This window comes from Oncorhynchus nerka, linkage group LG9a (assembly GCF_034236695.1).
Source record: "Oncorhynchus nerka isolate Pitt River linkage group LG9a, Oner_Uvic_2.0, whole genome shotgun sequence".
Lineage (NCBI taxonomy): Eukaryota > Metazoa > Chordata > Actinopteri > Salmoniformes > Salmonidae > Oncorhynchus > Oncorhynchus nerka.
The window spans coordinates 16,993,484-17,008,368 of NC_088404.1; the positions used below are offsets into that span (position 1 = coordinate 16,993,484).

At 44.0% G+C, this 14,885-nt stretch overlaps 1 protein-coding gene across 1 annotated transcript in view; it reads right to left on the minus strand.

The window, feature by feature from the left end:
• Window positions 1-6,474: 6,474 nt before the first annotated feature.
• poc1b (POC1 centriolar protein B) overlaps window positions 6,475-14,885 on the minus strand; it is a 59,640-nt gene continuing 51,229 nt past the window's right edge. Inside the window, exons 11-12 of the mRNA XM_029667431.2 lie at window positions 7,622-7,864; window positions 6,475-7,385 (exon numbers count right to left, since the gene is read on the minus strand). Coding sequence (XP_029523291.1) covers window positions 7,212-7,385; window positions 7,622-7,864 — 417 coding nt within the window. The 3' untranslated portion in view covers window positions 6,475-7,211. The remainder of the gene's footprint in view (window positions 7,386-7,621; window positions 7,865-14,885) is intronic.

The following is a 14,885-nucleotide window of genomic DNA, read 5'->3' on the forward strand; positions in this document are numbered from 1 at the left end:
TTGGTGCTTGACTGCTGTTAGGTCAATGTGAACAATGCTGAATGGGTGTAGACAAAGAAGACCTCTCCCAAAAGGGTACCAAAACATTCAAGGGCAATTTTCTCAAAAGTGAGGTTACAGGTTTATACATTTTCAAAGCAGAATAACTTTCCCATTGTTTCTCAACTGCAGTGTATGATATACAATTTTTCTACATTTATTCAATGTAAAAAAAACACAATTTCAAAGTTTGCTACATGAGATCGAGCCGGTCGGTCACATTTGACCCTGCTTCTCACAGTATGAAAATAATCCTGCAGCAACTTTAAAATGTATTATAATTAATGTGCGTTGATATATTTTTCATCGGGGCAAATCAAGTCAGACATTTTAAAGTTGAAATTAAACTTTAGAAGCCTTTAAAAAAATGGAATACATTACAATTTGTATTTCCTACTGTGCAGGAAAATTCTCTGCAACAATTGAGTGAGCAAATGAAGATAGCAGATCGGTATGTAAGAAACGACAGGCATTCAAGTAGTATTTACCACAATTCGGGTTTCTAAGAAAACATTGACTAAATGTAGGTAATATGTGATAAACACTGCATAGCTAAAAATGCTTATATGCCTATTTCAGAGCAATTACAGTAGCTATTCTGGAATCTACCAGTGTGTCAATGGCCTACATGTATGGAATGTAAAGTTTAGTCACACAGAACTTGAGAGAAGCTTGAATATAGACCCTTGGATTGGTTCATGCAACCTGATGAAGAGGAACTAGGCTAGATTGTAAAAGGAGCTAGCTATGGCTTCATGTTCATCTCTCTTTCGTCTCTCTATATCCCCTCAAATAGAAAAAAAGGAACAAGAAAAACAACTCAGGGATCAAATGACAAACAAATCATGCAAGAGCGTAGGTCCCTTTGAACCTCTCTACGGAAGTAAGCTTTTTCCCCCACTCTCTCTCTCTTATCCCCCCTTCCCTCCCTCCTTGCACCGGAGATGGGCTTTCAACACACAAAGCCCTGGAAAAACAGACCATGAGGGCCTGAGCCCTGGCCTTGTCTGTAGAGCAGAGGTGTCACGACACTTTGTGGATCCTGTCTACACCAGGCAGTCACTGTCTCCCTGAGCCTATCCCAGGTCTCTGTACTAAAAGGGTTGTATCAATAAGATTAGCCTGCAAACTTTGATCATTAAACATGGCCACACACTCATTCACAGAAAGCTCAAATTGAATCTAAGTTACTGAGAATATATAGTCAGTTAAACTATTTCAAGCAACACTTTCGTATGTAGTTGTGAATATCTGCGAGTTACGTTGGGCTGCGGTCAACACACTTTGCACTCAACAACCTTCCTTCCTCCCGTCCCTGAACAACTGAGATAGTGGATAATGAAGTATTATTTTGCTTACTTATCTAAACTGAGAGAAAAAAGGTTTAGAACCTAAAAGGGTTATTCTGCTATCCCAACAGGAGAAACCTTTTTGGTTCCATGTAGAACCCTTTCCCCAGAGGGTTCTACATGTTTTTTAATTTTTAATTTTATTGAACCTTTATTTAACTATTCTACAAGTAACCCAAAAGATTTCCACCTGGAAACCAAAAACGGTTCTAGCTGGAACTAATAACAGCCGAAGAACTATTTTGTAACCTTTTTTTTTCTTCTAAGAGTGTAGTAGCTTCACATCTTCTACAGTAGAAGATGAAGAGCTGTCCATATTTGGGATTCACCCTCTGACCACTATACTGTATGTGTCTGTGCAGAAGGCAGAGCAAAAACAAATAAACAGAATGTAAAACCAACTGGAACAAACAGTAAGCTAACAGTATGCAGGTGTGTCGCGGTTAACCTATCCAATCTGTCTATTTGAACAGGTGTCACTGTGTGTGTGTGTGTGTGTGTAGAACGAGTACCTGGGGATATGAACGGATCCTACTGAGTATAGGGCAGAGGCCTTTCCTTGTAATCTGATCAGTGTGGTGCCCCTCCTCTCCTCTTTTATACCTCGTTCCACTCCCTCCTTTGTCCCGGTCCGTGTTTATCTGTTCATCCCCTGAAGGAGGTTATAGGGAATTTCCTAAAAGATAATCTCTCTGCTTTTAGCACCCGCCAACCAGGAGTTAAAGGAGGAAGTGGTAATGATAACCATTCTCCTCTCCTGTCTCTGTGTGTCTGAGAGGGAATGTTTTTACCATGTGTGCCCCCAAGTGATCATTTCTGCCTGGCTTGCGCCACACACACACACACACACACACACACACACATTTTTCTATCCTTGTTTTCCATTCAAAACATTATTTTCCCTAACTCTAAACCTTAAAATGGCCTTTGACGTCGTGGGGACATGTACCTGCATGCCACTGTTACTTTTTTGCTTACACACACACACACACACACAGCCTTGTAACATGCATTCTAATAGTCAACAAGAACATCTGTGTCAAAGAGAACCCCCACCAACAACAACAGGAAGCCCTGCCTACAGGAAGTCATTAAAGGGAAGTTATGGGTTTACACTGCTAATAACACACACACACACACACAAACACACACACACGGGTGGGAGTGTGTTTTTTGCTACAGTATAATGTTGAGGGGAAGTAAGGATTGGTAGAAATTCTCCATAAAGTTCTCCAACTGAAATTAAGCCAATCGGTGCACATGCTGAGGTGGAAGTGGTACAAAGGACCTGAGTGTGAGTGAGTGAGTGAGTGTGTTAGTGAGTGACAGAGTGTGAGAGTGTGGGAGAGTGAGAAAGAGACAGAGTGAGAGAGTGCGCGAACATGTAGTATCTTCCTGACTAAACGTTGCATGAAACCCCAAATCCTCCCCAAAACACGTCTTCAGCCCTCTCTCTTTAAGGGCTGCACCACTTTATGTAAAAGGGAGGGGGAACCAGAGAAACGAGGAAGGATGTGGTACAGAGACCAAACAGGAGCCAGCGCAGAGCACCCCTTTGTGTGGCTTTTTACAGCCTCCACCCGCCGGCGAGGGACCGCCTCAGTGTGAACCACATCTCGGTCACACTGGAAACGTCAACAAGACCACGCCAACTGCACAGAGGAACTGACTAAAAACATACATGTCCAGTGCATTCAGAAATTATTCAGACCTTTTTACTTTTTCCACATTTTGCTACATTGCAGCCTTATTCTATAATGGAATAAATAAAACATTTCCTCATCAACCTACACACAATATCCCATAATGACTAAAGCTGTTAACCTTTGCTATTTTTTTTATATTTATATATATATATATATATATATATATATACACTGCTCAAAAAAATAAAGGGAACACTAAAATAACACATCCTAGATCTGAATGAATGAAATATTCTTATTAAACACTTTTTTCTTTACATAGTTGATGTGCTGACAACAAAATCATACAAAAATTATCAATGGAAATCAAATTTATCAACCCATGGAGGTCTGGATTTGGAGTGACACTCAAAATTAAAGTGGAAAACCACACTACAGGCTGATCCAACTTTGATGTAATGTCTTTAAAACAAGTCACAATGAGGCTCAGTAGTGTGTGTGGCCTCCACGTGCCTGTATGACCTCCCTACAACGCCTGGGCATGCTCCTGATGAGGTGGCGGATGGTCTCCTGAGGGATCTCCTCCCAGACCTGGACTAAAGCATCCGCCAACTCCTGGACAGTCTGTGGTGCAACATGGCATTGGTGGATGGAGCGAGACATGATGTCCCAGATGTGCTCAATTGGATTCAGGTCTGGGGAACGGGCGGGCCAGTCCATAGCATCAATGCCTTCCTCTTGCAGAAACTACTGACACACTCCAGCCACATGAGGAACCCAGGGCCAACTGCACCAGCATATGGTCTCACAAGGGGTCTGAGGATCTCATCTCAGTACCTAATGGCAGTCAGGCTACCTCTGGCGAGCACATGGAGGGCTGTGCGCCCCCCCAAAGAAATGCCACCCCACACCATGACTGACCCACCGCCAAACCGGTCATGCTGGAGGATGTTGCAGGCAGCAGAACGTTCTCCACGGCGTCTCCAGACTCTGTCACATGCTCAGTGTGAACCTGCTTTAATCTGTGAAGAGCACAGGGCGCCAGTGGCGAATTTGCCAATCTTGGTGTTCTCTGGCAAATGCCAAACGTCCTGCACGGTGTCCTGTGGACGTCGGGCCCTCATACCACCCTCATGGAGTCTGTTTCTGACTGTTTGAGCAGACACATGCACATTTGTGGCCTGCTGGAGGTCATTTTGCAGGGCTCTGACAGTGCTCCTCCTGCTACTCCTTGCACAAAGGCGGGGGTAGTGGTCCTGCTGCTGGGTTGTTGCCCTCCTACGGCCTCCTCCACATCTCCTGATGTACTGGCCTGTCTCCTGGTAGCGCCTCCATGCTAAGGACACTACGCTGACAGACACAGCAAACCTTCTTGCCACAGCTCGCATTGATGTGCCATCCTGGATGAGCTGCACTACCTGAGCCACTTGTGTGGGTTGTAGACTCAGTCTCATGCTACCACTAGAGTGAAAGCACCGCCAGCATTCAAAAGTGACCAAAACATCAGCCAGGAAGCATAGGAACTGAGAAGTGGTCTGTGGTCACCACCTGCAGAACCACTCCTTTATTGGGGGTTGTCTTGCTAATTGCCTATAATTTCCACCTGTTGTCTATTCCATTTGCACAACAGCATGTGAACTTTATTGTCAATCAGTGTTGCTTCCTAAGTGGACAGTTTGATTTCACAGAAGTGTGATTGACTTGGAGTTACATTGTGTTGTTTAAGTGTTCCCTTTATTTTTTTTAGCAGTATATATATATATATATATATATACAGAAATATCTGAAAGACCCTTTGCTATGAGAATCGAAATTGAGCTCAGGTGCATCCTGTTTCCATTGATCATCCTTGAGATGTTTCTACAACTTGGAGTCCACATGTGGTAAATTCAATTGATTGGACATGATTTGGAAAGGCACACACCTGTCTATATAAGGTCCCACAGTTGACAGTGCATGTCAGAGCAAAAACCAAGCCATGAGGTCGAAGGAATTGTCCGTAGAGCTCCGAGACAGGATTGCGTCGAGGCACAGATCTGGGGAAGGGTACCAAAAAATGACCTGCAGCATCGAAGGCCCCGAGACATCATTCTTAAGTGGAATTAATTTGGAACCACCAAGACTCTTCCTAGAGCTGGCTGCCCGGGAAAACTGAGCAATCGGGGGAGAAGGGCCTTGGTCAGGGAGGTGACCAAGAATCCGATGGTCACTCTGACAGAGCTCTAGTTCCTTGTGGAGATGGGAGAACCTTTCAGAAGGACAATAATCTCTGCAGCACTCTACCAATAAGGCCTTTATGGTAGAGAGGCCAGATGAAAGCCACGCCTCAGTAAAAGGCACATGACTGCCAGCTTGGAGTTTACCAAAAGGCACCTGAAGGACTCTCAGACCATGAGAAACAAGATTTTCTGGTCTGATGAAACCAAGATTGAACTCTTTGGCCTGAATGCCAAGCGTCATATCTGGAGGAAAAAGCACCGCACCTGGCCAATACCATCCCTACCGTGAAGCATGGTGGTGACAGCATAATGTTTTTCAGCGGCAGGGACTGGGAGACTAGTCAGGATCGAGGGAAAGATGAACAGAGTAAAGTACAGAGAGATCCTTGATGAAAACCTGCTCCAGAGCGCTCGGGACCACAGACTTGGGCGAAGGTTCACCTTTAACAGGACAATGACCCTAAGCACACAGCCAAGACAATGCAGATGGCTTTGGGACTAGTCTCTGAATGTCCTTGAGTGGCCCAGCCAAAGCTCAGACTTGAACCCGCTCCCCATCCAACCTGATAGAGCTTGAGAGGATCTGCAGAGAAGAATTGGAGAAACTCCCCAAATACAGGTGTGCCAATCTTGAAGCATCATACCCAAGAAGACTCGAGGCTGTAATCGCTGCCAAAGGTGCTTCAACTAAGTACTGTGTAAACAGTCCGAATACTTATGTAAATGTTATTTCAGTTTTAATTTTTAATACATTTGCAAAAATGTATTAATTTGTCATTTGTCATTATGAGGTATTGTGTGTAAATTGATGAGTGAAAAAAACAATCAGTTTTAAAATATGGCTGTAATGTAATAAAATGTGGAAAAAGTGAAGGGGTCTGAATTCTTTCTGAATGCACTGTAGATAGATATGTAGATGAACACACATTTATTGTATATGTATTTATAAAGAGGGGCCACTCCAGTGCTATCCACATCTTTGACTGTCGCTGGAAAAGTCAACAAGACCACTGGCTTCACAGAGGAACTGACACGGACTGTATACTTGTAGATTCTGCTGCTACTGCTTGCCATTTGAGGTCTAGGCAAGGTTACTGTAAAGCACTTTGTGTGGAAAAGCCCATGATCTGGGTCGATGGACCATGAAACAAAGCGAGTTTTGGATACTTGTGGGCTTTTATAGAGCAACTGCTGATGTAAAAATGACACACGGAGACATGCCAGTGCAATATGTTCAATTTATTTAGTTCATAGTATGAAAGGGAGAAAATATGCCGTACACTATACAACAGTGGGGGTATATGGTCATACACACACACACAGGCGCTTCATCAGCACATGACATAATGCATAGATTCTACTAATAAATGCTAGTACAAGAACCCATAGCGATGCATGCACACACACACACGAGAGGGAGAGAGGTGTAAGGAAGGCATGTTTATGGTGGCCTGTCCAGGAGAAGGAGACCAGAGGAATTGGACAGTGAAGGGAGCCCCTGCCTGGCCCAGCACGCTCTGCTCCCTTCACTGTCCACAGACAGACAGACTGGGGTGAGCTGTTTTCATAGCTGCAGCTGTGCTGTCTTGTCCTCCGCTCCCCTTCATCAACCTTTCATTACGGAGGGGCCTCGCAAAGATCTTCCAAACGCACGCACCCGCGCACACACCGATGAACATATGCACACACTGGTATATGTACAAAAACTCACCCCAGTCCCTAGCCAAAAAGCTTTGGTTTAAGTGTCCCAGACACACTGTGCTGTAGGATTGAATAATCTTTAAAAGAGTGGCGAGATAGAGGGAGGATTTGATTAAGACAATGACCCCTGAGAAAGACCACCAAGGTGGAGGTTAAGGACCTCCACATTCCCTGTCCCCCCCCCCCCCACACACACACACACACACGACCAAGTCAAAGGGAGGAGTGTGTGTCTGTGGAGAGGGAGGTGGGTGACCTTAGGCTGAGGCGACAGGGGATCCGCTCTCACCTTCCCTCTCTTCCTCCACCCTCTCTCTCCTTCGGTCCTTCTCCTCCCCTCGCATCTGCAGCAGGATCTGACTCTGGTTGAATAAACACTCCTTCAGTTTGTCCTCCGTCAGGGTGAGACGTTCTTCCAACACAGAGACAGTCTATGGGGTAGGAGAGGATCACACACCAGTTTTAGACTAAAAGTCTTTCACGACTATGTCAACACTTCACTCATTTCAACATCTAACTCTGTATCATCTGCTGTTCTTTCATAAACATTACAATTGAGTTGCCAGATTGGGATGGAAGGGGAAGTATTTTATGGTTGCCAGATTGGGTTGAAATTAAGTGGTTTAGCCAGGGCTGCCAGATTTGGATTAAGAGTTAAGGGACTGACCTGAGTGAGGACGTCAAGCTGCTGGACGATGCGTTCCAGGGTGCTGCTGAAGTTCATGGGGAGGTCTGAGCGCATCTCCAGAGGGTACGTCATCCCCTGTTCCTCCTCCCTCCTGCCTCCCATCTGCCCGGACTGGGACCCAGATGTCGAACCCTGTCCACTACTGTGGCAGTCTTCATTGGGGTTGAGGCTGGTACTGGCAATCCGCCGTGCTGGCAAATTGTTTGCATGGCCGTTGACAGCCTTGAAAGAAAGAGGAGAGGGTGAATGCAACAGCTGACCAGGTTTGATTGATTTTGAAGTGAACATTAGCTTTAAGGACCTCACAACTGAATTTGAGGGAATGCATTGCAATTTATAACTCAATGGTTTTCTTGGTGCGGGGACTTCTGACCGGAACAGGACATCACAACAGTAAGGTCTGTGGTTCCGTAGACGTCATGTGAGAGGGCTATTAACCAGGTAGAGACTGGTTTTATGAGACAACTTAATCTAGTCGGCTTCATCAACAACCCATTGACAATACGTAGACCAGAGATCATCAACTAGATTCGGCCGCAAGCAGATTTTTTCATGAGCGGAGGGTCAGGGGGCCAGAATATATATATTTTTTAACTAGGCAAGTCAGTTAAGAACAAATTCTTATTTTCAATGACGGCCTAGGAACAGTGGTTTAACTGCCTGTTCAGGGGCAGAACGACAGATTGTACCTTGTCAGCTCGGGAATTTGAACTTGCAACCTTTCGGTTACTAGTCCAACGCTCTAACCACTAGGCTACCCTGCCGCACCATAATTACTAATAATTTGTAGACAGCAAATCTAATGCAAGAAGCCCAAACAGACATAATATTTGAATAAAATATAACCATTTCAAACCTTGTTTACGATCATTTACATTGAGTGTACAAAACATTAGGAACACCTGCTCTTTACATGACAGACTGACCAGGTGAAATCTATGATCCCTTATTAAAAGGTCACTTGTTAAATCCACTTCAATCAGTGTAGATGAAAGGGGTGACTTTGAACCGGGTATGGTTGTAGGTGCCGGGCGCCCAGTTTGAGTGTGTCAAGAAGTGCCACACTGCTTGGTTTTTCACACTCAACAGTTTCCTGTGTGTATCAAGAATGGTCCACCACCCAAAGGACATCCAGCCAACTTGACACAACTGTGGGAAGCACAGGTACAAGTCAATATTAGGAAGGTGTTCCTAATATTTTGTAGACTCAGGGTCTCTCTCTATTATGCGGGGAATACATTGGAACAGATTTCCAAAATAAAAAAATAACAACTGATTTGCTGGTGTATTTACAGTCTTATTTCCAACAATAAAACAATAAACAATTACAATGTAACCCTTTGCTCAGAAAACTTGGGGGGCCAAATAAAATCCCCCATGGGCTGCCAGTTGGGAAGCCCTGACTGCTGCCGGTTGGGAAGCCCTGACTGCTGCCGGTTGGGAAGCCCTGACTGCTGCCGGTTGGGAAGCCCTGACTGCTGCCTGTTGGGAAGCCCTGACTGCTGCCAGTTGGGAAGCCCTGACATAGAGGAAGTGGTTACAACCGTAATGCTAATGACAAAACATGGCAAATGTGTTAGTTCATGAATCCTATAAGCTGTAAAGCCTAGCCAGTCTCTCTCCCCTCCCACTCTACATCCCTCCCTCTGGCCAATAATGTTTTTACAGTAGAGGAACGGAGACGATGAGAGGAGAGAGACTGTGCCCAAGAAGGCCAAGGTAACATCTCTAAAAGACAATCACCCTCACGTAGCACTCACGTCCGTAGCCATGAAATGCTTTAAAAGGCTGGTCATGGCTCACATAAAACCATCATCTCAGAAACCTGGACCCACTCCAAATCACCGCAACAGATCCACAGATACACTCCCGACTCCCACCTGGACAAGAGGAACACCTACGTGAGTATGCTGTTCATTGACTACAGCTCAGCGTTCAATACAATAGTGTCCTCCAAGCTCATCACTAAGCTAAGGACCCTGAGACTGAACACCCTCTGCAACTGGATCCTGGACTTCCTAATGGGCCGCCCTCAGGTGGTAAAGGTTAGCAACAACATATCCGCCACGCTGACCTTCAACACAGGGGCCTCTCGGGGGTGCGTGCTTAGTCCCCTCCAGTACTCCCTGTTCACCCACGACTGTGTGGCTACGCACGACTCCAACACCATTATTAAGGTTGATGACGACACGACGGTGGTAGGCCTGATCACCGACGATGAGACAGCCTATAGGGTTAGCAGTGTGGTGCCAGGACAATAACCTCTCCCTCAATAAGACAACAGAGTTGATTGTGGACTACAGGAAAGGGAGGGCTGAGCACACCCTCAATTATCTCCTGCACATCAACTCAGGACTGGTACCTGTGTATATAGCCAAGTTATAGATACTCATTGAGTATTTATTCCTTGTGTTATTATCATTTTATATGCATTGTAGGTAAGGGCCTGTTATTGAGCATTTTGTTGTTAGTCTACAGCATGTGACAAATTACATTTGACTTGTTAACTTGAGCGGTTATGACCCAAGAGACTTGGGGAGTAGGACTCATCGTATTGGCTTGCTCCTAATAAAACAGGCAAACAGTTAAAAAACAGGGTCAACGAGTTGGAGAACTTTCCTACATATTCTGAGACCAAATCCATACCTCCTGAAGCAAGATAAACAATAGAAACTAGCTGCGGCCCGTCCTTAGAGACAGTAAATCATTGAATTTCATACATTTTATTCAAAAGGAATTTCATTATTCAAAGCAGGCTCACGTGTTCCTGCTTTGGAAACACAACCCAAGACCACGCAGACAGACAAGGATCAACACGATCTACAATGTTGCTCCAACACACAGACGTCAGATCACTGCTAGCACACAGACAAAGATACAGACAAGATGTGTCCCTGTGCTCCAACGGCCCCATACAATACACATACACATGGACACATACAAAAACAACGTGCTAGCGAGCTTCCTGGGCAGGGTAAGGGAGGTACAGGGGCGAGGAGATAGAGATAAAGAGAAGGAATGAGACAAGAGGAGAGGAAGGAGGTGGTGAGTGGGGGCTTAATGCATGGAGGAATCGATTCCTGCCTTGTTTCCTGTGCACTTACATCAAAGAGTCTTGGGGGGGAGAAGAGGGTGGAAGGGAGAGGAAGGAGGGCTTGGTCCTGACTAGAGGTGAACAAAGCTGTCAGTGTGTGAAGAGGGACTCCAACTGGACTCCTTTCTATCTCGCTTTTCCCCTCCCTTCTCCCCCCTCTCTCTCTGACCCCCCTGGGCCGCATCTGGGCAACATCTGTTGTGTTCATTAATGCTCAGCAGACCCAGACCTGACTCCATCCATCTCTCTTTTCGCTTCCTCTTGCGTCTTTCCCTTCTCTTGCAGGAAGTTGGAGAGCAATCAGACATTAAGAGGCAGCATACCATGTGTCAATCACTAAACACACACACTGTGCTCGTTTGCCATGTCATGTGGAATGGCGAGACACGGCTCATTGCCACAGCAAGCAAGGCCATCGGTGGCATTCTGCCAGCTCGGCTGTCTGTTCGGTTGGTCGGTGGGAGAAGAGTGGGCGAACAGAAACTTCAATCAAACTACAGAACCATTCCCAGATAGATAACAGAGCTGGAGCACAGTCTGTCTGATACCACTGTAACACTTGGTCTGATACCAGTGTTAGTATGTAATATTATGAAAACTTCAACCCTGAGGTTGACAACTGAAGGCCGTTATCTGTTACTATTACAGAAGGGCTGGCATAATATTCTGTAACATACCCGCGGGTAAAGGGTGAGAGTACTTGTTTTAATATCAGCTCCCTAAGCAAGTGTCATTGACAGAGTCTATTTACAGAAATGGATAACGTATAGGAATATTAGATACGTATGATAATTGTTTACACAATTTTTTTAAGGCTTGTGATGTTTCCATTAGCAGAGTCTTCAGCCCATATAAGGTCATGCCACTCTGTCTACAGTGAACACTCTGTCCCAGATTTTGAAGTGGACACAGGTGGACAGCCAGCGCCAGCAGTGTACCCAATTAATGCCAATGACCAATTCATTTATCTCCCTGTCCTCGCCAGCCACTAGCCAGCCTCTCCATCTCACCCAGACGATTAGAAATGAGTACGTCTAAAATGACAGACTATTCCCTATGCACTGCACTACTGTTGATGAATACCCTATGGGCCCTGGTCTAAAGAAATGCACTATAAAGGGAATAGGGTGCCATTTGGTACTCATTCTATATTTATGAGCTACTCCAGCAGAGTGGTCTGAGAGAGAAGAAACAATCAGAATAATTGTTATAGGCTGTGTCTGTTGTTGCTGTGGGATATATAGCACAGCAAATATACAATTATAGTGTTGTTGTTAGGGGGGGGGGGGGGTAAGTTGATTTCTTACTTTCTCTTGTGGATTTAGACAGCTAACATGCCATGTTACCAAACTAGTTTGATTGAGTTTTTGACTAAAGTGTTAAACAGATTAAAGGAAAATAGATAAATAAATAAAAACACACATACACAAGTGGTCAAAAGTTTGGACACACCTACTCATTCCAGGGTTTTCCTAATTTTTACTATTTTCTACATTGTAAAATAATATTGAAGACATCAAAACTATGAAATAACACATATGGAATCAAGTAGTAACCAAAAAGTGTTAATGTCAAAATATATTTAAATGTGAGATTATTCAAAGTAGCCCCCTTTCACAGTTTTGCACACGCTTAGCATTCTCTCAACCAGCTTCACCTGGAATGCTTTCCCAACAGTCTTGATTATGTTTCCACATATGCTGTTTTTCCTTCACTCTGTGGTCCAACTCATCCCAAACCACCTAAATTGGGTTGAGGGCGGGTGATTGTGAAGAATGGGATGGTGTATTGCTGCAGAATGCTGTGGTAGCCATGCTGGTTAAGTGTGCCTTGAACTCTAAATCACAGACACTGTCTCCAGCAAAGCACAACCACACCTCCTGCATGCGTCACAGTGGGAACAACATTTGCGGAGATCATCCGTACACCTACCCTGCGTCTCACAAAGATACGGAGGTCGGAAACAAAAATCTCAAATTTGGACTTCCACTGGTCTAATGGTCTAATGTCCATTGCTCGTGTTTCTTGGCCCAAGTAAGTCTCTTCTTATTATTGGTGTCTTTGCAAAAATTTGACCATGAAGGCCTGATTCACACAGTCTCCTCTGAACAGTTGATGTTGAGATGTGTCTGTTACTTGAACTCTGAAGCATTTATTTGGGCTGACATTTATTAGGCTGGTAACACTAATGAACTTATCCTCTGCAGCAGAGGTAACTCTGGGTCTTCCTTTCCTGTGGCAGTCCTCATGCGAGCTAGTTTAATCAAAGCGCGTGATGGTTTTAGCGACTGCACTAGAAGAAACATTCAAAAGTTCAACTTTTTATGGATTGACTGACCTTCATGTCTTAACCTCTTCAGTCGACCCTCTACTTTTTTGAAAATTTTGTTAAAAATCGCGCAACATTTCAGCGCCCTGCTACTCATGCCAGGAATATAGTACGTTCATATGGTTAGAATGTGTGGATAGGAAACCCTCGGACGTTTTTAAAACTGGTTAAATCACGACTGTGGCTATTACATAACGTGCGTTACATCGGAAAGCGCAGGAAAACCTGATCACAGAAAATGGAAATAAATATCCTTGCGCCACTTCAAGCAATTGTTAACAGTGAGCCGAATTAGATAAGACCGAGCATTCAACTCCCACAGCATCCCCATGTTGTCTAGAGTCTTGTGAATTGAATCATCATTGATTCTTGGTTGAACCGAAAGAGGGGCACGACTTACCTCCGGTCTCCGCCCAGATCATTCCGGAAGAGCTCTCTCCTGAAATTTTTTCCAAGACGACAGCTAATGATATTTACATCGCCTACGGATGATTTTTATCGCTTATTAACGTTTACTAATACCTAAAGTAGCATTACAAACGTATTTCGAAGTGTTTTGTGAAAGTTTATCGTCTACTTTTTGAATTTTAAAAATGACGTTACGTTGTGAAATCGCTGTTTTTTTCGTTTATCACACAGTCTACATATAACGATATCTTGGCTTTATATGGCCCGATTTAATCGAAATAAAGACCCAATAGTGTTTATGGGACATCTAGGAGTGCCAACAAAGAAGATGGTGAAAGGTAATGACTGTTTTCTATTTTATTGTGCGGTTTGTGTAACGCCGAAATGCTAATTATTTTGTTTACGTCCCCTGCTGTGCTTTTCTGTTGTAGTGTATTGGTGCATGCTATCAGATAATAGCTTCTCATGCTGTCGCCGAAAAGCATTTTAAAAATCTGACTTGTTGCCTGGATTCACAACGAGTGTAGCTTTAATTTGATACCCTGCATGTGTATTTTAATGAACTTTTGAGTTTTAACTAATACTATTAGCATTTAGCGTAGCACATTTGCATTTCCAGAGCTCTAGTTGGGACGCAAGCGTCCCAAGTAGAGGCAAGAGGTTAAAGTAAATGATGGACTGTCATTTCTCTTTGCTTACTTGAGCTGTTTTTTTCCATAATATGGACTTGGTCTTTTACCAAACAGGGCTATCTTCTGTATACCACCCCTACCTTGTCACAACACAACTGATTGGTTCAAACGCATCGAGGAAAGAAATTCCACAAATGAACTTTTAACAAGGAACACCTGTTAATTGAAATGCATTCCAGGTGACTACCTCATGAAGCTGGTTGAGAGAATGCCAAGAGTGTGCAAAGCTGTTAAGGCAAAGGGTGGCTACTTTTAAGAATCTCAAATATATTTAGATTTGTTTAACACTTTTTTGGTTACTACATGACTCCATGTATTATTTCATAGTTGATGTCTTCACTATTACGGTACAAGGTAGAAAATAGTAAAAATAAAGAAAAACCCTTGAATGACTAGGTGTGTCCAAACTTTTGACTGGTACAGTATATCACACACAGATATTAAAGAGAGAAAATAGAAGGTTTTGTGTGTGTGCACGCGCGTGTCCTCAGTCCACATTTCTCCATTCCTTTCCCTAAAAACACATAGGCAAGTAGAGCAGAGTGCCGCTACTCTCTGTCCGCCTGCTGATGGGGAAGGGAACATTTCCTCGTCACAGGATGCCATGGTAACACCATTAGTCAGCCTCAGAGAACAAGGAAATGGGTTGTTAATTGGATTCGTTCTGACATTCTTGATTTCTTGTTTCTAGTTTTTGATTATTTATTATTTGTGCATTTG